This window comes from Oncorhynchus keta, chromosome 12 (genome assembly GCF_023373465.1).
Source record: "Oncorhynchus keta strain PuntledgeMale-10-30-2019 chromosome 12, Oket_V2, whole genome shotgun sequence".
Classification (NCBI taxonomy): Eukaryota; Metazoa; Chordata; class Actinopteri; order Salmoniformes; family Salmonidae; genus Oncorhynchus; species Oncorhynchus keta.
Window position 1 is genome coordinate 13,630,438 of NC_068432.1, and position 25,999 is coordinate 13,656,436.

General features: G+C 42.3%; 1 protein-coding gene across 2 annotated transcripts in view; it reads left to right on the forward strand.

Annotated features, from left to right (window-relative positions):
• Positions 1 to 23,346, forward strand: part of LOC118391023 (glutamate receptor 1-like) — a 91,101-nt gene extending 67,755 nt beyond the window's left edge. Inside the window, exons 12-16 of one of the 2 annotated variants that reach the window (XM_035781943.2) lie at positions 13,667 to 13,865; positions 14,495 to 14,742; positions 17,324 to 17,438; positions 19,511 to 19,645; positions 21,264 to 23,346. In XM_035781943.2, coding sequence (XP_035637836.1) covers positions 13,667 to 13,865; positions 14,495 to 14,742; positions 17,324 to 17,438; positions 19,511 to 19,645; positions 21,264 to 21,428 — 862 coding nt within the window. In that variant the 3' untranslated portion in view covers positions 21,429 to 23,346. Of the gene's footprint in view, positions 1 to 13,666; positions 13,866 to 14,494; positions 14,743 to 17,323; positions 17,439 to 17,970; positions 18,086 to 19,510; positions 19,646 to 21,263 lie in introns of both variants that reach the window. The other variant, XM_035781944.2, reaches the window with a different exon arrangement.
• The last annotated feature ends 2,653 nt before the right edge of the window (positions 23,347 to 25,999 follow it).

A 25,999-nucleotide genomic window follows, 5' to 3' on the forward strand; every position in this document is an offset into this window, starting at 1 on the left:
TTGATGTCTCCTTACGTACTGTTCTCTTGGCATAGGGCAGGAGTTCCATTCTCATTATCACAATTCCCTGCCCTGCGCCTTTGTTTTCAACTGACCATACTGTCCTGCGTAGACACTCTGATCCTCGCCTGGCATCCTTTGTTCTTTCATATTCCACTGTCACCTCAGCTCAGTTAACCTTTTGCGACGAGCAATCCCGTATCCGGGATCCTATTTATAGCCTCAATGTCATTACCATAACGCAACGTTAACTATTCATGAAAATCGCAAATGAAATGAAATAAATATATTTGCTCTCAAGCTTAGCCTTTTGTTAACAACACTGTCATCTCAGATTTTCAAAATATGCTTTTGAACCATAGCTAAACAAGCATTTGTGTAAGAGTATTGATAGCTAGCATAGCATTAAGCCTAGCATTCAGCATGCAACATTTTCACAAAAACAAGAAAAGCATTCAAATAAAATAATTTACCTTTGAAGAACTTCAGATGTTTTCAATGAGGAGACTCTCAGTTAGATAGCAAATGTTCAGTTTTTCCAAAAAGATTATTTGTGTGGGAGAAATCGCTCCGTTTTCTTCATCACGTTTGGCTACGAAAAAAACCTGTATCCAGGAGTGTAATTATAGCCGCAAGCTCATTAGCATAACGCAATGTTAACTATTCATGAACATCGCAAATGAAATGAAATAAATATATTAGCTCTCAAGCTTAGCCTTTTGTTAACAACACTGTCATCTCAGATTTTCAAAATATGCTTTTGAACCATAGCTAAACAAGCATTTGTGTAAGATTATTGATAGCTAGCATAGCATTAAGCCTAGCATTCAGCATGCAACATTTTCACAAAAACGAGAAAAGCATTCAAATTAAAATCATTTACCTTTGAAGAACTTCAGATGTTTTCAATGAGGAGACTCTCAGTTAGATAGCAAATGTTCAGTTTTTCCAAAAAGATTATTTGTGTAGGAGAAATCGCTCCATTTTGTTCATCACGTTTGGCTACGAAAAAAAACAGAAAATTAAGTCATTACAACGCAAACTTTTTTTTCCAAATTAACTCCATAATATCGACAGAAACATGGCAAACGTTGTTTAGAATCAATCCTCAAGGTGTTTTTCACATATCTATCGATGATAAATCATTCGTGGCAGTTGACTTTCTCCTCTGAAGAAAATGGAAACGCGCATGGCGCTGGAGATTACGCAATAATTTCGACGGAGGACACTGGGCGGACACCTGGTAAATGTAGTCTCTTATGGTCAATCTTCCAATGATATGCCTACAAATACGTCACAATGCTGAAGACACCTTGGGGAAACGACAGAAAGTGCAGGCTCATTCCTGGCGCATTCACAGCCATATAAGGAGACATTGGAACACAGCGCATTCAAAATCTGGACCATTTCCTGTATGAAATTTCATCTTGGTTTCGCCTGTAGCATTAGTTCTGGGGCACTCACAGATAATATCTTTGCAGTTTTGGAAACGTCAGAGTTTTTTCTTTCCAAAGCTGTCAATTACATGCATAGTCAAGCATCTTTTCGTGACAAAATATCTTGTTTAAAACGGGAATGTTTTTTATCCAAAAATTAAAAGAGCGCCCCCTATCTCGAAGAAGTTAACATTTGTGTATTATACGTTTATCCACTTATAAAGTCATATGGGGATTCTTTACAAGATCAATAGTGCAGGTCAGTTTGGTGAAGTTCCTGCTGATGGCTCACTGCCTCCCCCTCCTCTGGGCGCTTGGCTTGTGCTAACTGCTGGCTCCTCAGCCACCGTCTGACATTTAGGTAGGACATGTGTATCCTTTTACTTTGGGGGAACTAATGGGCTCAAATTAGATTACAGTTGCAGAAAGCTGCCTGTGACAGATGTTGTTTTCCCTGTCATAGATGCGTCCGTTTAGCTCTGCCAGAATGGTTAAGCTTCAGGAGAAGAACCTCCCAAGCACTCCGTCTTAGTTTGTACTGTACATGTTTATTTTCCTCTCCCCTATTCCTCTGTCCCTTTATACTCTCTGACCAGTTATGGTGGTGTACTGCAGATGGGTGATTGCTCTAAATCAAATCTTTACAAATGCATTGATCTTCTCTTATCTGCTATTTTGCCCAACATTTAAGTGCCTTCTCCTCAGTTGACTTGCTTGGGAGCGCTCTCCCGCTCTCTCTCCCTCTTTCTCTGCCTGTCACTCAGGTTTCATAGTCTAAGCCTCTGGGCAGACGGGTGATTTGACTTTGTCTCCTAGGCTGTCAGAGGAGAGGAGGTCTGCCTGACACAGTGGTGATTCACCTCCCTGCTACCTCAGGGGGTCAGACAGTGATGAAAGAATTCAGTGGGATGAGGAGCTCTTTACCCATGGGGCCAGAGCACAGATAAGCTACATTCATGTCTCTCACACATAGTGGGTCTCTTAATCAGTAACACATCACAATGGAGGTACTACTTATATAAGAACACATCTCCCATTAGTTTGAAGACTCTTATGCTTCGCTCTTTCTCATTCTGAGATTGTTTACGGCAAGAATCTGCACTGAGTATACCAAACATTAGGAGCACCTTCCTAGTATTGAGTTGCAGGTGTTCTAAGTGTTTTGTATACACATGTAGGTTCTTCAGTATTGCATACATTTCACTGTGTGCAACGTGAGGCTGGGCGAGTATGTACACTACAGTGATGGTACTGTATCTCTGAGGGGGTCTAATTTGCTGCTGAGATGTGGGGGATTGTGAAAGGTCACCTGAAGGTCAGTATAAATAGAAAGGTCAATTAGCTAACCATGCTGGGGAGTTCAGTGAGAAGGCCTGCAGTGCAACAACTCAAATGTTATATATAGACAACAGCTCTGAGGGAGCAGTTTAAAGACTGGTCGGCCAGCTGCGTTTGGCAGGATGTTATTTGTCAGAGAATGCGGTAACTAGCAGACCTGCCATGTTGTGCATAATGATGATAATCTCCAAACAGCCAGATCGAAACGTGACTTTGAAGAACAACATCTTTACAAGAGCAATGGGAGACGGAAGGAGCAGCTTTGTGGGCAAACCCCAGCTATTTATTCATGGTAAAAATGTGTTTGTTCTCTGTAAATGTCAGCACTGCCACTTGGTGAGGGCTCGTCACATTGCAACCCACAGGAGCCGCTTAACGCCTAGTTTAACTTCTGAGGTAAATGTCTGTGTGTGACGTCTTAATGCATGCTGATTACAGATTACTGATTCGTTTAACAGACATAAAGCTGCATTAATCCATCCATCATTAATGAATTAATTCAGTATGTACACTGAGTATATAAAACATTAACAACACCTGCTCTTTCCATGACATACTGACGAGGTGAATCCAGGTGAAAACTATGATCCCTTATTGATGTCACTTGTTTTAATCCACTTCAATCAGTGTAGATGAATGGGAGGACATAGGTTAAAATCTTGTTAATCTACCCATCGTGCCCGATTTCAAAGAGGCTTTACAGCGAAAGCACACCATATGATTATGTTAGGTCAGAGCCTAGTCACAAAAAAACATACAGCCATTTTCCAGACAAAGAGAGGAGTCACACAAAGCATAAATAGAGATCAAATGTATCACTAACCTTTGATGATATTCATCAGATGGCACTCTTAGGACTTCATGTTACACAATACATGTATGTTTTGTTCAATAAAGTTCATATTTATATCCAAAAGTCTCAGTTTACATTGGCGCGTTATGTTCAGTAATGTTGTGCCTCGAAAACATCCGGGGAATTTGCAGAGCCACATCAATTTACAGAAATACTTATCATAAACTTTGATAAAAGATACAAGTGTTATGCACAGAATTAAAGATATACTTCTCCTTAACCTCTAGTGACACCCCATCCCGTGAACGGGACCGTTGTCATCATCTGACACTAATTAGCATAACGCAACGGACATAAATATTACTAGAAAATATTTCTATTCATGAAAATCACAAATGAAATATATTGAGACACATCTTAGCCTTTGGTTAATCACCCTGTCATCTCAGATTTTCAAAATATGTTTATCGATAGCCTAGCATAGCATTTTGTCCAGCTAGCAGCAGGTAACTTGGTCACGAAAATCAGAAAAACAATCAAATTAAATAGGTTACCTTTGATGAGCTTCGGATGTTTTCACTCACGAGACTCCCAGTTAGATAGCAAATGTTCATTTTTTTCCCAAAATATTATTTTTGTAGGCGAAATAGCTCCGTTTGTTCTTCGCGTTTGGCTGAGAAATCGCCCGGACATTGCAGTCACGAAAACGGCTAAAAATATTCAAAATTAGCTCCATAATAACGACAGAAACATGGCAAAGTTGTTTATAATCAATCCTCAAGGTGTTTTTCAAATATCTATTCGATAATATATCAATCAGGACAATTCGTTTTTCAGTAGGACCAATTGGAGTAATGGCTACCTCTGTATTTTACGCGAGAATCTCTCTGGGAGCATCAGGTGACCACTTGCGCAATGTAGCCGCCTACGGGTATTCTTCAACATAAATGCGTAAAACTACGTCACAATGCTGTATACACCTTCGAGAATACGGAGAAAGAGTAATCTGGTTGATAGCCCATTCACTGCTCAATGGGGACACATTGGATCGCAGCGCTTTCAAAACATGAGGCACTTCCGGATTGGATTTTTCTCAGGCTTTCGCCTGCAACGTCAGTTCTGTTATACTCACAGACAATATTTTTAAAGTTTTGGAAACCTTAGAGTGTTTTCTATCCTAAGCTGTCAATTATATGCATATTCTAGCATCTTGTCCTGACAAAATATCCCATTTACTACGGGAACGTTATTTTTCCAAAATTGAAAAGGTTAATGCAACCGCTGTGTCAGATTTCAAAAAAGCTTTACGAAAAAAGCACACCATGCAATAATCTGAGTACGGCGCTCAGACACAAAAACAAGCCATGACAAACATTTATTGTGGAACTGGGATTCCTGGGAGTGCATCATCAAAGGTAAGTGAATATTTACATTTACATTTACATTTAAGTCATTTAGCAGACGCTCTTATCCAGAGCGACTTACAAATTGGTGCATACACCTTATGACAACCAGTGGAACAGCCACTTGCATCTAAATCTTGTTGGGGGGTGAGAAGGGGGGTGAGAAGGATTACTTACCCTTACTTACCCTATCCTAGGTATTCCTTGAAGAGGTGGGGTTTCAGGTGTCTCCGGAAGGTGGTGATTGACTCCGCTGTCCTGGCGTCGTGAGGGAGTTTGTTCCACCATTGGGGGCCAGAGCAGCGAACAGTTTTGACTGGGCTGAGCGGGAACTGTACTTCCTCAGTGGTAGGGAGGCGAGCAGGCCAGAGGTGGATGAACGCAGTGCCCTTGTTTGGGTGTAGGGCCTGATCAGAGCCTGGAGGTACTGAGGTGCCGTTCCCCTCACAGCTCCGTGGCGAGCACCATGGTCTTGTAGCGGATGCGAGCTTCAACTGGAAGCCAGTGGAGAGAGCGGAGGAGCGGGGTGACGTGAGAGAACTTGGGAAGGTTGAACACCAGACGGGCTGCGGCGTTCTGGATGAGTTGTAGGGGTTTAATGGCACAGGCAGGGAGCCCAGCCAACAGCGAGTTGCAGTAATCAAGACGGGAGATGACAAGTGCCTGGATTAGGACCTGCGCCGCTTCCTGTGTGAGGCAGGGTCGTACTCTGCGGATGTTGTAGAGCATGAACCTACAGGAACGGGACACCGCCTTGATGTTAGTTGAGAACGTCAGGGTGTTGTCCAGGATCACGCCAAGGTTCTTAGCGCTCTGGGAGGAGGACACAATGGAGTTGTCAACCGTGATGGCGAGATCATGGAACGGGCAGTCCTTCCCGGGAGGAAGAGGAGCTCCGTCTTGCTGAGGTTCAGCTTGAGGTGGTGATCCGTCATCCACACTGATATGTCTGCCAGACATGCAGAGATGCGATCGCCACCTGGTCATCAGAAGGGGGAAAGGAGAAGATTAATTGTGTGTCGTCTGCATAGCAATGATAGGAGAGACCATGTGAGGTTATGACAGAGCCAAGTGACTTGGTGTATAGCGAGAATAAGAGGGGCCTAGAACAGAGCCCTGGGGGACACCAGTGGTGAGAGCGCGTGGTGAGGAGACAGATTCTCGCCACGCCACCTGGTAGGAGCGACCTGTCAGGTAGGACGCAATCCAAGCGTGGGCCGCGCCGGAGATGCCCAACTCGGAGAGGGTGGAGAGGAGGATCTGATGGTTCACAGTATCGAAGGCAGCCGATAGGTCTAGAAGGATGAGAGCAGAGGAGAGAGTTAGCTTTAGCAGTGCGGAGCGCCTCCGTGATACAGAGAAGAGCAGTCTCAGTTGAATGACTAGTCTTGAAACCTGACTGATTTGGATCAAGAAGGTCATTCTGAGAGAGATAGCGGTAGAGCTGGCCAAGGACGGCACGCTCAAGAGTTTTGGAGAGAAAAGAGAGAAGGGATACTGGTCTGTAGTTGTTGACATCGGAGGGATCGAGTGTAGGTTTTTCAGAAGGGGTGCAACTCTCGCTCTCTTGAAGACGGGAGGGACGTAGCCAGCGGTCAGGGATGAGTTGATGAGCGAGGTGAGGTAAGGGAGAAGGTCTCCAGAAATGGTCTGGAGAAGAGAGGAGGGGATAGGGTCAAGCGGGCAGGTTGTTGGGCGGCCGGCCGTCACAAGACGCGAGATTTCATCTGGAGAGAGAGGGGAGAAAGAGGTCAGAGCATAGGGTAGGGCAGTGTGGGCAGAACCAGCAGTGTCGTTTGACTTAGCAAACGAGGATCGGATGTCGTCGACCTTCTTTTCAAAATGGTTGACGAAGTCATCTGCAGAGAGGGAGGAGGGGGGGGGGAGGATTCAGGAGGGAGGAGAAGGTGGCAAAGAGCTTCCTAGGGTTAGAGGCAGATGCTTGGAATTTAGAGTGGTAGAAAGTGGCTTTAGCAGCAGAGACAGAGGAGGAAAATGTAGAGAGGAGGGAGTGAAAGGATGCCAGGTCCGCAGGGAGGCGAGTTTTCCTCCATTTCCGCTCGGCTGCCCGGAGCCCTGTTCTGTGAGCTCGCAATGAGTCGTCGAGCCACGGAGCGGGAGGGGAGGACCGAGCCGGCCTGGAGGATAGGGGACATAGGGAGTCAAAGGATGCAGTAAGGGAGGAGAGGAGGGTTGAGGAGGCAGAATCAGGAGATAGGTTGGAGAAAGTTTGAGCAGAGGGAAGAGAAGATAGGATGGAAGAGGAGAGAGTAGCGGGGGAGAGAGAGCGAAGGTTGGGACGGCGCGATACCATCCGAGTAGGGGCAGTGTGGGAAGTGTTGGATGAGAGCGAGAGGGAAAAGGATACAAGGTAGTGGTCGGAGACTTGGAGGAGTTGCAATGAGGTTAGTGGAAGAACAGCATCTAGTAAAGATGAGGTCAAGCGTATTGCCTGCCTTGTGAGTAGGGGGAAGGTGAGAGGGTGAGGTCAAAAGAGGAGAGGAGTGGAAAGAAGGAGGCAGAGAGGAATGAGTCAAAGGTAGACGTGGGGAGGTTAAAGTCGCCCAGAACTGTGAGAGGTGAGCCGTCCTCAGGAAAGGAGCTTATCAAGGCATCAAGCTCATTGATGAACTCTCCGAGGAACCTGGAGGGCGATAAATGATAAATGCTATTTCTGACTACTGTTGACTCCACAACATGCCCGCCATGTTTACTCTGGGCACGCTTTTCATCCGAATGTGAAAATGTTGCCCCCTATTCCAAACAGGTTTCATAGAAGGATTTTCACAACTTGAGACAATTGATACATGGATTGTCTATGTGTGCCATTTAGAGGGTGAATTGGCAAGACAAAATATTTAAGCGCCTTTGAACAGGGTATGGTAGTAGTTGCCAGGCGCACCAATTTGTGTCAAGAGCTGCAACGCTGCTGGCTTTTTCATGCTCAACAGTTTCTCTTGTGTATCAAGAATGGTCCACCACCCAAAGGACATCCAGCCAACTTGACACAACTGTGGGAAGCATTGGAGTCAACATGAGCCAGCATCCCTCTAGAATGCTGGCTCCACTTTGTAGAATCCATACACCAAGGAATTGAGGCTATTCCGAGGACAAAAGGGTGAGGTGCAACTCAATATTAGGAAGGTAATTCCTTATGTTTGGTATACTCAATGTATACATGACAGCTAGATTTAGAGCAAACACTAACCTTTTTGTTCTCCCCTGTGTAAAGCTGATGGAATTCTCTCCCATTCAATGAGGCAATCTAATAGTTTGAGTTTTACTGAGGGATTGAGTGAGGCAGTGAAGAAGTGACCGTGTTGATTATGAACACCTTCGCCAGCCCTCGCCCCTCTCACTCTGTCTCATACACTCCTCTTCTATTGCTGGAGGAATGTGTGCTGCACCTCTAACATTACTGTAACGTTTCACACCATATTCATGTCATTTACTGGACAAGTATTGCATACTTACCTATGTCATAAGAGGCTTCTGTAGATAGATGAGTTGTGAAAGGGTTAAGATGGGTTTTAATATAATTAAATATAATCTGGCTTCTTCTGACAGCACATATTTTGCCACTAGGCAGGGTGATATCAATTTACTGAAATAAACGTGTATGTGTGTGCACACCAGTAGCGGTCGGTGCCATTTAAGATGAGAGGACACTTTTTTTCTTTCTTTTTTCAATGAGCATGGCCTCATTTCTTTTACAACATATTGGATGACTGTCATTCTTATTCCATTCGCCCAGTTCAATGTAACAGTGATAGGTTTAAGCTACAACATGATACTCAAGATTTTCCTATACACATCATGAGGTTGCTACAACCTAGCCTGTGAATGAAAGTTTATAACGTAGGTCAATACGTTTTTTGGAGGTGACAATTGGACAGTCACACATTCAATACCACCTTGCACACTCTTGCCTGCATCTAGCTGATTTAGGGTGTAATTATTAGTCCAGCAGTTGCAAATGAGAATGTTCTATTAGACAAATTCAGTTATGTTTATCCCCGTTTTGTTCCATTTGCTTCCGTTTAATAAGCGTTTATTTTGCAACAGAATCGGCGGAATGAATACACCCCTGATCACTTGTAAAAACAGTTCACTTCCATAGCAGCCACGTTGTATTCCTTCTCACATCTACACGCTCTCCTCCTCTCACCTTTTCCCTTGGCTTGTGGACTTAAATGCACAACACATCAGCTGTATGTGACCAGGCGACAAAACGTTTCCAAGCCAAACCATATCATAACTTCTACACAGAGCCTACATCATTGTCACCTTATTAGAGAAAGTAATGTCATAGACAACATAGCTAATGGAACTGAAGCATTAGTAAACCCACTACAATCATGCAGTAATGTTATAATGTAAATAAATAAAAATGAAATTCACTGAAGAGGATGGTCCTCCCATTCCTTCTTCTGAGGAGCCTCCGCTGGTGTACACAGTGGAGAAGGATCACTGTGTAATCATTGGCTAGTCCCCCTGTCCTCCTGCCTGTGTCTGCAGTGAGCCATGGTCTTGAAAGGGTCAGATCTCCAGGCCCCAGGCAGATGTGATCAGCGTGACCAGATGCCCAGCTCCTCTTCCTCCCCCAGGCACAGCCTGTCATTTCAGCTCTGCTGTTACACACACACCCCAACACCCAGCCATCCCATAGCTACAAACTTTTACACACTCACACATTCTCCTCCTTTTACAGTACACACTGTTTCTCCGACCCACACACGCACACAGTCATGCACACGCACACACACACACACACACACACACAACCCTGCGTGCCTCACAGCCCTTTCACAGTGCAGAGGTGACCCAGTCACCCTGAGTGTTATGACATGCTCAACATTGTTTAACAGAACAATAGTTCTGTCAAAAACGGAGATGACCGTCACATCTGAGCTGTGTACTGCTAGCATTGCACTGTCCTGTTCAGATAATACAGACCTCTGGAGACTCGTTACCTGCTCAGACTTGGCTGAAAGACCTACTGACATAACACTGCCTCCCTCTGATGAGCTCAAATGTTTGGAGAGGACAGTTCACCATGACGGAGAACTTAGTGTGTGTGTGTGTGTATATGCGTGTGGGCATGTGTTTGCTGTAGCACATACTTGGGAAATTATGTAATTTTCATTTTACTGTTGCCATTGGCAATTTTGTGTATCGTTATTGTACCTCATTACCTCTTATATTGAATTGATGGCAGTGTTATAGCTATCCACATTAATATCAACCCTGCTGACCCGTTAGTTGCATTTTCATGAAAATGTAAGTAAACAAATGTCAATTTTAGAAGAGTTCCCCGCTGCTAACATGCTGGAAGTGTAACTGGACGACCATGCTGAGGTTTTTCCCATCTTGTGGCTGGACCTGGAGCATTCCCCTGCATCCAGTTATTGTGCCTGTTAGCTGTCATGAATTGAAGTTGAAAAGAAGAAATGGCTTATTAGTGTGCCTGCTGAAGGCAAGAACACTCTAGATTTCTTACATACTTACGTTATTATTATTATTATTATTATTCCGCTCTATCTAGCGCTTAAACTGCTTATGTTATTAACACCAAATCAACGTTAGAATGTGCTGACAGACCACTTCAGGTTCCTTAAGAACGTATTTTTGAAACCTCTTATACTTTTTGTACTACAACCATATTTGCATAAAACTCAATGCAAGTCAACAGCTATAGACTTGAATGGTGAAACAGTTGAAAATGGATACGCGTCTCCTCTTTCACCTTTTAAACCAACGATAAGATGCTGAGAACGACCCTGCTTAGATTTCATATCAAAGGCTTTTTGATACAATTTATACTTTTTGCTATGTATTTAAAACGTACAATATTTACATTAGAGTAAATGGTGACAATAAGAGGTAGATTTTCACAGTGCCACTACTTTCTAACCGTTCAAGATAGAAACTCTAAATTAACTTCATTATTTAATTTCTCTGTCTTAAATTTCTCTGTCTTAAATTAGCTACCAATGCATTTCAATTGCAAAAAGGGGCGAGACTTGAATAATAAAAATAAATACAAATTCTAGACACATCTCCTCTTTCACCGTTTAAGCAATCAACACCAAACCATCGTTGAGATATTCAGACTGACCCAACTTATATTGTTTGCATTCAGATTTTTTATACTATACATTTTTTTTCAACAATAACAATTACAAATATGATTTGCATAAAATAACATGTGTTTGAATAAGAACCATAGGAATACAGTGGTAGCTATTCCAAATGGTCCTGCTCCTTGGCCAATTACAAGACCAACTTTCAAATCTTTATGAACTACAAAGCAATTTAAGTTGCGTAAATTAGCATATAACTTAATGGGTTCAATGCCAACTATAAAAACACAGTGGTAAACATGTTAAATGCGACTGCTCTTTAACAATATTATCTACAAACATTTAAACAACGTTAACATCTATATTTGCATAAATTAGCATAAAATAACCCACCAACTCTTGAATCGTTTAAGAGAGAGACACCAAAACAACTTTCACATGTTCAAGCTATCATATCCTATGAATAATTCAATCAATCAATCAATCTATCAATTCTCCCATCTGCCTACTTTTTCAACTATAACAAGTCACTACCATTACTACTGAAGTTACGTCCAGTACTATCAGTTATTTCACAACCACAAGCTAGCAAACACTCATTTTCTTCTGGAAATGTACTTCTCTAGTTGTTTTTGCTTTCCTTTGTTGGTATTATCAGTGGCATTCTCACATGCCACCCCCCCACCCCTATTCCTGGGCTCCCTCTGTTGTTGCTGTTTTTAAATTCTCTTTTAGTGTGTGAGCTGCATTGTGCAGCAGGGATTCGGGGCAATAAAACAAGCTTTTGTTCAGCAAATCTTCCAGAGAAACGGTTGCAGTGATTTCTGGATTTGGAAACAGGTCTGTGGGTGAGGATGTTCTTCTCCCCGAATATGCAGGGTGAATCCAAATACTGGAGTCAGCTTATCCTCTGCTTTGATTAAGACAACAGAGAACAACACTTTGCTATTTGTATTTTCACACAATTGCTGCCTTGCTGCTTCCAAGAGAGAAGTGTCATCTTTGAGAAATCTGCATTTACCCTCAGTGCTCCTCTAAGGCTGAACGCCATGTGCTACAGATCTATCAGCTTTCCCCATCTTCCCCTCGGCCCACGCAACTTTCATGTTTGTTTACGCCTGATCTGCCTGAATTTGAGAAGATTGTTTCATACGATGCATAATAATTGGATGGGTGCAGCCTACAAAAGACAATCCAACAATACATGTTTCTGTTTACATAAATGTGATCACTGTTTCGCAGTGACGCTGTGATCTTTGGGGCAGACATGCTGCAGCATCTCTCTGTCCCTGCTGTGGTTTAGAACACATTTGTAGCAGAACGTGAGAAGGCTCTCAGATTTAGACCAAGGATGGGTTCAGGGTCCTCATTTATCAAAGGTTTGACGAGAAAGTCTGCGTATCTACATGCAAATCTCAAACCATGCGCACGCACAATTTCTAGCGGTTGATACACTGTATTGCAAGCAAATATAGTCATTTTGGGGAAAATAGCGTTGTTTGATGCACAGGAATTATAATAATGGTAGTCTAATAAAAACATACAGTGCCTTGCGAAAGTATTTTTGCGACCTTTTGCCACATTTCAGGCTTCAAAAAGATACATTTGCCATTGGAGGAGATCAAATAGCAGCATCCCACCTAATATATTTTATTTTTATTATAAAGGCCTAAATCAATCATATTAAAGGGCATGTTTCTCCTTTTCTGACAAGACTGGTTTATTCCCGCTACACAACAAATATTAGGCTACCATTTATCCATCGCTCATTTGATAGTCGACCACGCTCAAAAGTATATAGACCAATAGCCTATTTAAAATATTTGACAGTATCGGTAGGCTACAGCATTCCTGTGTGTAAGCAGTGCCGGTTTAATCTCAGAGCCTATACCGAGGCAGGAGATAGAAACACAATCATTCCTCTTTTGCATAGACGTGTGGGCTGTAGGCAGTATTTACATGAAAATTGTTTGAATATACAATCGATCTTGCAGATTGTGCGGCCAGTGTTTGGCACTTATAAGCGGGTTGCTTTTTCAGTTTGAAAGTCACTGCAAAAGATTAGCCATTGTGCTTTCTTTTAGAAACTGACATGGCCCAGTTCCAACATTTCCAAATCATACAGCAAATGAGGGTTTTTGTTACCATAAAAGTTGAATGGAAGTGTTAGGTGCCTCCTAAGAAGAGGTAGGTGCAGAAGTCAGGAGAGCAAGGACATTCCAGTTTGCACAGTCGTTTATTATATGTCCCAACCCACCAAAGAAATCTCTACTCCTAAATACCAACGGTACAACGACAGTGAGGAAAAAACCCTGTGGCGCAAACACGCCCCCCTCTCTATTTTAAGGGCATATCTTTTGCTCATATTGTGTATGTTAGAAATCTCACTATACCTGTGGCATTGTGAGAAATTATGATTATCCAATTGATTGAGTGGTTATCCGTAGTGTCAACAGAACGCAATGCAGTGTCATTGTGTGCCAAGAAACGATTAGTTTTACTCTTGAAAAATGGATTTGTCACTCACCTCACGCAGCACTTTCCCTTTTCATTTGCTTCTATCGTAAATTGGCAATGTTTTGATAATTAAAGATACCTCTCTCTTCTCCCTAGGTCCCTCTCTGGTCGCATCGTGGGGGGCGTGTGGTGGTTCTTCACCCTCATCATCATCTCCTCCTACACGGCCAACCTGGCTGCTTTCCTCACAGTGGAGAGGATGGTGTCGCCCATAGAGAGTGCTGAGGACCTGGCCAAGCAGACAGAGATCGCCTATGGTACCCTAGACGGAGGCTCCACCAAAGAGTTCTTCAGGGTGAGCTGCTGCTCTAATCAAGTCAACTCTAATTGTATTTGTCACATGCACTGAATGCAACAGGTGTAGACTTTGCCGTGAAATGCTTACTTACTAGTCCTTAACAGTTCAAGAAATAGTTAAGAAAACATTAATTGTTCAGCAGTCTTATGGCTTGGGGGTAGAAGCTGTTTAGGAGCCTTTTGGACATAGACTTGGCGCTCCGGTACCGTTTGCCGTGCGGTAGCAGAGAGAACAGTCTATGACTTGGGTGACTGGAGTCATTGACACATTTTTGGGCCTCTAGATGTTATCACTGAAAAAGAATAGTCATTTAAAAAATATATATATTTAACCTTTATTTACCTAGGCAAGTCAGTTAAGAACAAATTCTTATTTACAATGACGGCCTACCCCGGCTAAACCCTCCCCATACCCGGGTGACGCTGAGCCAATTGTGCGCTACCCTATGGAACTCCCGATCACACCCAGGATCGAACCAGGGTCTGTAGTGACGCCTTAGACCGCTGCGCCACTCTGGAGGAAGTCATGATGTGGCTATATAGTATCTGATGTGACGGTTACATTCTCAAAGAGCACATCTGTAGCTTTTATAGTTCATTCAAGTCATTCATGTTTTTGCACCCCAGAGATCGAAGATCGCCGTGTTTGAGAAGATGTGGTCCTACATGAAGTCTGCCGACCCGTCAGTGTTTGTGAAGACCACAGACGAGGGCGTGGTGCGGGTCAGGAAGTCCAAAGGGAGGTATGCTTACCTGCTGGAGTCCACCATGAACGAGTACATCGAGCAGAGGAAACCATGTGACACTATGAAGGTGGGCGGGAACCTGGACTCTAAAGGATACGGCATTGCCACGCCCAAGGGATCAGCACTAAGGTAATTACAGGATGGTCACATCACCATGACGATCGACCACGTGTTGTGTTTTACATGTGAATGCCAAAGACACAATGAGGTGAGTGAGCTTACATAAATTATCAATTATGTTTCAGATGTAATTCTAATGTAGATAATAATGAGTGAAGAGATAATTGCTTCAATACATTTAGTTAAATGTTATATTAATGTCACAATTCATGGGTAGATTATGCACATTTTGTCTGTTTCAGTAATAATGCATAATACTTACATAATAGTTAATGTAGTGGTATTGTGAGATCTCATTCAGCCATAGATAACTATACTGTACTTATGGTTTGTAACCACTCTCACCAGAATTCTAGAATGCTTGTGTCCCCACTGTCTCAACTCAGTTAATAAAGTATCATCAACACCTACTTATGTTGGATGCATGACTGTTCAGTCCTTTTACTTATTCATACAATATCATGTTACAATGTCTTTCTCCATTAAATAACTAGGCAAACGGGACGACAACGGTTATGACAATATAAATTCAGTCTTGACATATAGTACATGAAAGCCAATTAAAAGGAACTTTAAACGAAGCCCTGATGTTATTACCCGCAGCTTTTTATCCTCGAGCTCTGTGGTGCTGTTACACGGATGAATTTGGAAACACAGTAGACAATGGAGACACTACAAGAGAGGAGTACTTTGGTAGTAAATATCAAATCAGAATTTTTGCAAGAAACAGCCCGAGAAATAGAATTGTACATTTTAGTTGTTACCTTTCCTGTACCATCTCTCATGATTTAATTACCATTTTATTTTTAGTACCAAAAACCAATTATTACCCAGTATTTGCCTAGTTATTTCAGGGCAAAGGCACTGTAACCCAGTTTTATTTATGTCAAATTTAGGAAGTCATGAGTTTCAACACTTTCCAATGCATCTGTGTTCAATCCGATTTTATTTTCCTCATATTAACATGTCTTTCATCAACCAATCGCAAAGCCCATAGGCTTTGGCAACCACACCTAGCAGCCTTTTTGATTGATCACTCATGTCATTTACCTAGTTTATAGTGTACCATTTCCACATTACCTGCATCACATTTGTTTGATACACATATAATATCTTTATCAATGTGACTGAAGAGAGTGGTGTTTCACAAAGGCTTTCATAGTTACACTCACTGATGTGATGGCTGGTACAGACTGGACTGCCTCATACATGCTCTGAGATTAACTGTCTGGTATCACACTGTGGCTGGGAATTCAAATTCGCTATCAAATTCTGAGCCAATTATGTGAATTGATCTTTATTTGGAGTTACGTACTGTATATGGGATTGATGTTTTCCTATTCTATATTCTTGAAGTTGTAAAAATCTTGCTCTTGAGAACGAACCATCTAAAACTAGCTCTAACCAATCAATGATCACCATGCCACAGTGTACTATATTTGCACTTTAATGATTGTCTGTGTATGTTGGAAGTAGAAAATGCTGTTGAAATAACTACTGTAGGAACTGTAACAACTGTGCCACATCAGATGCACAGTATTCTATATGAGCTTTGTTTTTGATCATTTGGAAAATCTCTTCACCATGAGTTCTAAATACGACCAATGTTGCTCTGTCAGATTCAGACAACAACCTTATCCACCATCATGAAGTTGTAAACTGTAATCAGTTCTCCATAATATCCATGAAACACAACTGGACCAAGAGTCATTCACTGCTATGCTTCTGATGTGGCCCACCATTCCATCTCACCCTTGCCTAATCTTGCCTTACCTGTTGAAAACGTAATGTTCTCCCTTCCTGTTTTTCCCCACATCAACGTCACTCACATCCCTTTATTTTGTCAGCTGCATCACAAGAAAACCGATGCTCTCAAAGATAAATGCTACTAATCCTAATACAGGATGTGGATTTCTTTTTCTCATCCAAAAGGCAGACTGACCTCTTTCTTTCCAATTCTCTCTGGATAAGAAAGAATTCAGGGGTTTTACTGAGAAAGACTCTAGCTTGCTGAGGTTCATGCTGCTATATGTTTCCATTAGTCTTCTTTTCAGCAGCACTTTCTGCCATGTTAGTAATGAGAGGGTTGTCCACAGTGGATCAGCAATAGCAAAGGGTGAAGACTTTGGATGGTGCTCCTTGACCACAACAATAACACAATGAATGAATGATGACTGACGGAAACTGAATATTGCAAAGTGAATCAGCAAGTTGGCTATTTACGTCTTTTCCTTATCCAGGGAACTACTTATTTCAGGAATTGTTCATAGAACGATATAATCACACACCAAAATCTAAGACATCACTGACATGTATAGCTCTCCGACCTACAATCCTTGTCTTGCTTGGTAAAATCTGTCATGGTTTAGCCATATTATATAATTTTTACATACTAGAAACAAATGTTTTTCTTAATTGTACAGTGTCAGCCACATTATTAGTTACTTATTTTTTTGTATACATTCCTCATTGTTCTGACGACAATACCTACTTTTTCGTATTTAGACCTTATTTCTGAACCACCTCTGCCACACACCACATATCACATCTCCATAAATGCTGACCAGTATTATTCTATTATCATTTCAAGAAACCCAGTAAACTTGGCAGTGTTAAAACTGAACGAGCAGGGCCTGTTGGACAAATTGAAAAACAAATGGTGGTACGACAAGGGCGAATGCGGCAGCGGGGGAGGTGATTCCAAGGTCAGCCCCAGTATGAGAAACCTAGCGGGTAACCACGACGATGGGGGTAACCGGCAATGTACCTTGAAAAACACACTGGCTGCAATACCACAAATCCCCCCGTCGTCCTTGGTGACGTTAGTTTGAGTAACCGTAGAACTATACTGTATTATAAATTCTTAAAAAATGTGCCGTTTACTTTCAAAGTAGTTGTATCAGCAATCCCCGAAAGAACACAGTTTTGAGTATGTTTTCTCAACTACTGTCTTTATAGAGCAACAATAATTGACAGGTTTGCATATCTGAGTGTTTACATTTTGCCGGTTACCCAAAGTGATATAGTAATACACATCTTGCAGTAGGGAGAAAGGACACAAAGCTAGATGGAGTATTAATGCATATCACTTTGGCAGTGACAGTTTGAAGTTGTGATTGTGTTTTTTTTGTTTATCTATCTAGATATCTATACATAATAATGGGTGTATGTTTACTATGTGCTGAATAACATAAGATAACATGGGTAATGTTATTTATGTTATTTCCCTGGTTGAAGAATCCCCGTAAACCTAGCGGTGTTGAAACTCAATGAGCAAGCCGTCTTAGACAAACTAAAGAACAAATGGTGGTACGATAAGGGAGAGTGTGGAAGCAAGGACTCCGGAAGAAAGGTCAGTCCATGTGTTGGTCCTATACTTAACACCAAGATTGAGCATTAGCACTTCTGTAAGGTCCCTCGTCCCCCTCCCTAGCACTCAGCACTTTTTCTCTTTGTCTCCAATCTGCCATTTACCCAAACTGGTGTCCTTATAACTGCGATTCATGTCAGCTGTGGAACTCAGACACCTTAGTGATTAGTGTTAATTGCTGTGTCCTCACGTCCTATGGATAAGTCAACGGGCCCGTAATTAGATCTTGGCAAATGCTTGTTTCATCTAACCAAAACGTATACCTAGTGTTGGATTCTCTTCTCCAAAATCCGTGTAGCTAATGCTGATGCAGCCAATTGTGATGATAACAACAGAAGTTGTATAGTATATGAAAAACATGGCTAAACCCCATAAAGTTACTGTCAGCTCCAATGCCATCTTTTCCAATGTCTGGGATATTCTTGAGTCACCAACGGACAAAGTATTCACAGTTTGCTGACTGAATTTAATTTTGATTGATTTGTGATCTTAACTTTCAAAATCGAATAAAGAGACACAAGTGTAAATGACGGTGCGGAGAGAAAGCCCTTGATACGAGACCAACTCCATATCTCGATTTTCTCTCCCAGAATCGGCCCCTCTAGTGCTGTTTTCCTCGTCTCTGTCTTTTATTTAGACAGTGTGCATGCTATTGTATAAGACCCAAGGCACGGCCTGTTGGCCACCAAACCCAGACCATGCATGTCATGGATGTGCACAACCCTCTTGTGGTGTCATGACTACTATGGTTTGTCGGAACCAATTGCCCTCCCTTATTTGGTGCATTTATTTGAAAATGTAATGATATTTTATAGAGATACCCCTACCTATGAAGTAAATCTAAACCAATGTTGACCTTTTTTCCTCTTGCATGATTCCACTCTATTTAGAATACACAACACCAACTACATATAATTCTGGGACTTCCTGGTTTAAGTAAAGGATAAATAAATAAGCGAGGAGATGTAGAATGGAATTCATGGTTTTTAATGCATATGTGATTTTGACTGAGTGGAAATGATGTCATGTAAAAGATACAGTATACCATAAATGCACATGAATTCACTACTTTCTGAGGATATGTTCACCCCAAGCTTGTTAGATATGCATGACTCTGCATGTTTCCGTCAGTCTTAGACACATACTGTATCAAGTTTGTTGTTGATAGGAGTCACATAAATTAGAAAGACATGCCAGCACCTTTATAGGTGATAAACAATAGCCTGTTGATTAATCATGAAGGCACGCTTAATGGTATGCGCCATATAAGGTCACTATGACAGTGTAGTAGCCTTAGAGAGCAGTTGTATGTTTATCCTACCTTTTATACTTGTGTATTATGATGTGCTGTGGTGTGTCTCTTGGGCGTGATTTGATGCAGCTCACCCTGTGTCTCTGTGTCTGTAGGACAAGACCAGTGCTCTGAGCCTCAGCAATGTGGCTGGGGTGTTCTACATCTTGATTGGTGGGCTGGGGCTGGCTATGCTCGTGGCCTTGGTCGAGTTCTGTTACAAGTCCAGGATTGAGTCCAGGAGGATGAAGGTAAGTGCAGGACTACAGGCAGCGCTTGCCATAACCTTTATGCAATGACGAAGGCTCTGTAATGTAATAAGAGCCAATATTCATGACTCTACCTTGGCACCCATTATTGTCTACTTATGCCGCCCCCTATGACTCATACAGAGATTCTGTACATCCCAGTCAACTACAGGACTGAAGACTAACGCACTTTGTGGGGCACAGAGCTGCTTTAATGAAGGGTTCTGTGCAGTCCTACAGCTACTAGATGACTATGATTTGAGTAATTGTGCTGAAGAGTTTGTGTGTAGGTGGAGAATATGTCACACCACCTCTTAGTTGTACAGTACTTATTCTCCCCTTGTGGTGTATTTGTATCTTCTGGGATTAGAGACGCCTGTGTTAATGTTTGTGGTCGCCATCTCTGGTGACCCTTGAAAACAATCACATTCTAAACTGGCAGATGCATTTGATCGTGCTAGAGTAGAAGTTCCTATTTAGATCAAAGATGTGGGTATCTTTTCATCTTATCAGAGTTAGTTCAGACTTGTATATAACTTTCATTTGCCACTTCTCATTAACCTCAGGATCGTATTGCTTAATATTAGAATGTATAATAAAAACAACAACATTGTATTCATTTAGCAGAGCCTCTTATCCAGAGCTACTTACAGCCAGTGCAGGGTTTCCAAAAACAACGTTTCGGTTTTGAATGTATTTATATATAAAAAACGAACATCCAATTACATCAGTTGAGAAGACTTGAAACTAGGGACTTTTTTGTTGTTGTTGCATATGAGCAGCAGAAGTGATTTAATGACGGGATTATATTTGAATGTATACATGATTCCATGCCTGCTTTACAGTACACGTTCAACTCTCCAGCATGAACAGCCGTTCTGTTGAAAATGTTTCCTTGTCATGTCGTGTAGACAGCAGAATCACATAACTGCTGTGTTTAAAGTATCACAGCCACAAATCGCTGCTGCGAATATACCAATTAGTCTGCATCATCCGAAGAGCATAATCCTCAGAATCCATTGAAGTGTGCTGGATTTAAATCATTTATACACAGAGGATGTAGCAGCCCACATCTAGATCATTAGCTCCAGTTTCAAGCCTACAGGGTTTCATTATGTTAAACTAATGCAAAAGAGAGTAGGCTGGGAGCTAGCGCCGCGCGGTTCTGCTTGCATTATTGTTATGGGTTCGGCCTCATATTTTGCATGCTACAATTATTGCACATGGCTCTCCACTGTGTGAAATAAACGGAGAGAAATAAGCAGAGTTCATGCTCTCATCTTTCACAAGAGTTTACGAGGGAAAAATGCAACTGAGTGACTCAGAGTACAGAAGTCAGGATTGTCTGTTTGCAAATCCCTGCTTTATACAAAGTCACTGAATCGATGATGATGACTTAGTGGCTGTTTCAAGTAATTTTGTATTGTTTTTACGCATAACCGAAGGATTGAACTCAGAAGAGGAAAATGAACCCAGTAGAGTTCAGTAGATTAACTCAGTAGAGTTCAATAGTTCAACAGATTACCTTAGTGGAGTTCAGGAGAGTTCATGCGTAACATTCATGTATTTCTTTGTGTTGTTGTTATGTAACACAGTAGTGTAATGAAACTCTCCCATGCAGCAAATCATTGATGCGGCCATGCTGAGCTCCACCCTGAGCAGAATGACCAGGACAGGGAGCGGGGGAGAGAACGGACGGCTGGTCGCCCATGACTTCCCCAAAGCTGCACAGACTCTCCCCTGCATGAGCCAGGCGGGCATGGGCCTGAGCACCACGGGCATGTGATCGGGCAGCCTTTCCCCAAACCCCACAAAAATGAGGAAAGGAAAAAGAGAAGGTGGGAAAGTGTTGCACTGCGGCATTTCGCTCGACCGCCACTGAACCACTGCCAAGAGGATTCACTGACTGCTCACGCTGGACTCCTGAAGATAAAAAATACCAACAAAATGACTTGTCTAAAGAGATTTATCCGGATCTCTTCTGCTGCAATAAAGAGGCTGTCTTGGACTTTGATCGAGGGCATAATTTCGGGGTGTATCTAAAAAGAGAAGCTCTTCCCCCAACCCAAGAATAGTGACACTTATTGCACTATGCCAATTCAGTTTGTCTTGTTTATTTTGAGATGTCAATAACAGTCACGTACAGCTATGTCGTCTGCCTTATACTGAACAGTGGTTTTGTTCCTTGAGACACAAAGATCCAAGCATTTCCAAATCCAAACATTTGGCTCACATCCACTTAGTACACCATAGATGCATACAGTATACTGAATAAAAGTATTGTTGTATGTTTGCACTGGAAGGACACATCACAGGACTGGATGATTTTGTTTTGTCATTCTGTTAATGTCACTCCATTGAAATGGAATGCCTCCTACTTACAGATGTCCTCTCTAATTTGCTCAACACCTGACATGGAGAAAAATGTGACATTTTGAAATGACTATTTCGAGCTAAGTTTTTGTGCAGACATGACATATTTCCCAACCATTTTCTCTGTTGTTCATAAATGTTTTAAACCACCAGTCTGTAGGCAATCTATTAACCTGTCATTTGATACCACAGTGATATCCTTTAAGTGCAGTGACGTGACGAATCCAACTAGATTTCAAACTAAGGTGAAAGGATTAAACGGAGTACAGATAGAAGAGATTATAATTTCTACCTGCTATTTCATGATGCATTTTGCCATTAATACTTCAGGGTTGAAGTATAAGCCATTGACAAAGAGATGGAAATGTTCCACTACCAATTAGCTGGTAAGTAGATGGCAGTACAACATCTAGTGGTTTAACATCTTTGACATTAATGAGATGATTAATAGAGTGGCTTTAGAACTGCAAATGAGGGGATGTGAGAGGATGGCAGAATTAGCCCACAAATGAAGGTGTGCCTTTTTATTTAACTCTACAAATCCACTAACGTTTCATTCTTTTAAACCTACTAAATTAATTTGTGGATGGTGATTTTGAAATAAGGCATATGATTGAAGACAGTTTCCCACAGCTGATCCATAGTACATCTAAGGTGAGTACCAGTACATGAATGGATTTGTGATAAACATTCCCTTTTAAGAACACTCTTAAAATGGACTCAAAATACACACTGTATATTATACATGGTATTCTACTGTTAAGGGAAAGCATCTCATAGTCCACTGAGCAGCCATCCATCGTATCTGTTACTGCTAATATTTTACTGTATGACTTGAGAGTAATTGTATTCTATACAATTTTCTCCCTATTTGGCATCATCTTTGGCATAGCACAATAAAAGGGAGTGTCACATAACTGAAAATGTTTTTGTACCTTAATCAATTTGTTTAAAAAAATATATATAATAAGATCCACATTTGTATGATATGAACTATATGTGCAGACACCCTGATGATATTGAAATGGTGTTCCATTCAGTTGACTATTGGTTCAGACAGTTTTGTTTTAATCTATTTTCAGTCCAATTCATTTTGTGCATTTATAGTGAGTTCTCAATGTATGTTGTCCTTTAAATACTATTTTTGGTCTGCCACTACTTTGTTTAATTTACTTCTAAAAATGCAAGAAACAGCTACCTTATGTCTTTGTGTTCACATTTGTCTCAAGAGATAGCTTTTAGAAAAGACTAATCCAAGATGTGACTTGGATTTCAATAGGTGGGGAAATAAAACTTTGTTTAGTAACAGTGCTCTCAATAAAATAACTTTTGTAACCACATGACTGGGATTGTCTGGATTCTCTTTTCCTTTACTCAGCGCTCTATGGAGGATGGATGATGAGGCTAAGAGTGAAAATAGTCTGGGGAGAGAGAAAGAAACTCTCCCCTTGGGTGCATCTCTATAGTCTATAGTGTCATTAAATCAGTGAACTGAAGATGGGTAATTGTTTTAAGAGTGCCTTTTAGAATCCTCACAAAAGGCCTGATGAAGTATCTGAAACTGGAGGTATCAAGTGGATCCCACCTCATTACTTATGTAGGAGTAAAACCTTTCTCCTATTTACCCTCCCCTGATTTTCCTACAGGTGAGTACCAGTACATGAATGTGTGTTTGGTGTTGAGTACATAGATCAGTGTCTCAATGGTCTTCTTTTCACATGGCCTGCTGTGCTGGGAGACTCTTCCTGTTGGCCCAAAGTGGGGTATTGATCATAATAAATGCCACATTTGTTCTCACTTTAATTTCCCCCACGGAGCTGACCTTTCCAGGCAAGGCGCTGTCGGAGAAACCCCAGCCCATTTTCACTCGATATCAAACACAGGAAACATCCTGAGGCATTTTTTGTGGTTTTAAAAGAAAGACAAAAAGGTTCAGACTTGATCCAATTTCAGGGCTAGCTGAAATCTACTGGGCCTCAAATGGCAGTGTTTTAGATTTTATCTGTCTGTTTCCCTCTGTTCCTTTCTGTTCCTTTCTTTCTGTTATTTTCTCTGAGTGAAAGAGTTTTTACTCTTCAGAGAGACAAAATGTCCAATTCATCAAACATATATGATGGGGTTCCTCAACTGGATACTGATCATTTATGTTTTATTGTTGTACATAATGGACTATAAAAACACAAGCATATGCAAGTGATTATAATTTTGGAAATCTGTTCCAAAGTATCCCCACACGTAACAGAGAGATATACACTGAGTATGACACTGACACTGACCAGGTGAATCCAGGTGAAAGCTATGATCCCTTATTGATGTCACTTGTTAAATCTCTTTGTCAGTGTAGATGTTAAAGAAGGATTTTTAAACTTGGAGACAACTGAGACATGGGTTGTGTATGTGTGCCATTCAGAGGGTGAATTGGCAAGACAAAATATTTAAGCGCCTTTGAACGGGGTATGGTAGTAGTTGCCTGGCGCATCCGTTTGAGTCAAGGAACTGCAACGCTGCTGGGTTTTTCACGCTCAACAGTTTCCTGTGTGTATAAAGAATGGTCCACCACCCAAAGGACATCCAGTGAACTTGACAAAAACCGTGGGAAGCATTGGAGTCAACATGAGCCAGCATACCTACGACCCTATCCCCTCCTCTCTTCTCCAGACCATTTCCGGAGACCTTCTCCCTTACCTCACCTCGCTCATCAACTCATCCCTGACCGCTGGCTACGTCCCTTCCATTTTCAAGAGAGCGAGAGTTGCACCCCTTCTGAAAAAACCTACACTCGATCCCTCCGATGTCAACAACTACAGACCAGTATCCCTTCTTTCTTTTCTCTCCAAAACTCTTGAACGTGCCGTCCTTGGCCAGCTCTCCCGCTATCTCTCTCAGAATGACCTTCTTGATCCAAATCAGTCAGGTTTCAAGACTAGTCATTCAACTGAGACTGCTCTTCTCTGTATCACGGAGGCGCTCCGCACCGCTAAAGCTAACTCTCTCTCCTCTGCTCTCATCCTTCTAGACCTATCGGCTGCCTTCGATACTGTGAACCATCAGATCCTCCTCTCCACCCTCTCCGAGTTGGGCATCTCCGGCACGGCCCACGCTTGGATTGCGTCCTACCTGACAGGTCGCTCCTACCAGGTGGCGTGGCGAGAATCTGTCTCCTCACCACGCGCTCTCACCACTGGTGTCCCCCAGGGCTCTGTTCTAGGCCCTCTCCTATTCTCGCTATACACCAAGTCACTTGGCTCTGTCATAACCTCACATGGTCTCTCCTATCATTGCTATGCAGACGACACACAATTAATCTTCTCCTTTCCTCCTTCTGATGACCAGGTGGTGAATCGCATCTCTGCATGTCTGGCAGACATATCAGTGTGGATGACGGATCACCACCTCAAGCTGAACCTCGGCAAGACGGAGCTGCTCTTCCTCCCGGGGAAGGACTGCCCGTTCCATGATCTCGCCATCACGGTTGACAACTCCATTGTGTCCTCCTCCCAGAGCGCTAAGAACCTTGGCGTGATCCTGGACAACACCCTGTCGTTCTCAACTAACATCAAGGCGGTGGCCCGTTCCTGTAGGTTCATGCTCTACAACATCCGCAGAGTACGACCCTGCCTCACACAGGAAGCGGCGCAGGTCCCTAATCCAGGCACTTGTCATCTCCCGTCTGGATTACTGCAACTCGCTGTTGGCTGGGCTCCCTGCCTGTGCCATTAAACCCCTACAACTCATCCAGAACGCCGCAGCCCGTCTGGTGTTCAACCTTCCCAAGTTCTCTCACGTCACCCCGCTCCTCCGCTCTCTCCACTGGCTTCCAGTTGAAGCTCGCATCCGCTACAAGACCATGGTGCTTGCCTACGGAGCTGTGAGGGGGAACGGCACCTCAGTACCTCCAGGCTCTGATCAGGCCCTACACCCAAACAAGGGCACTGCGTTCATCCACCTCTGGCCTGCTCGCCTCCCTACCACTGAGGAAGTACA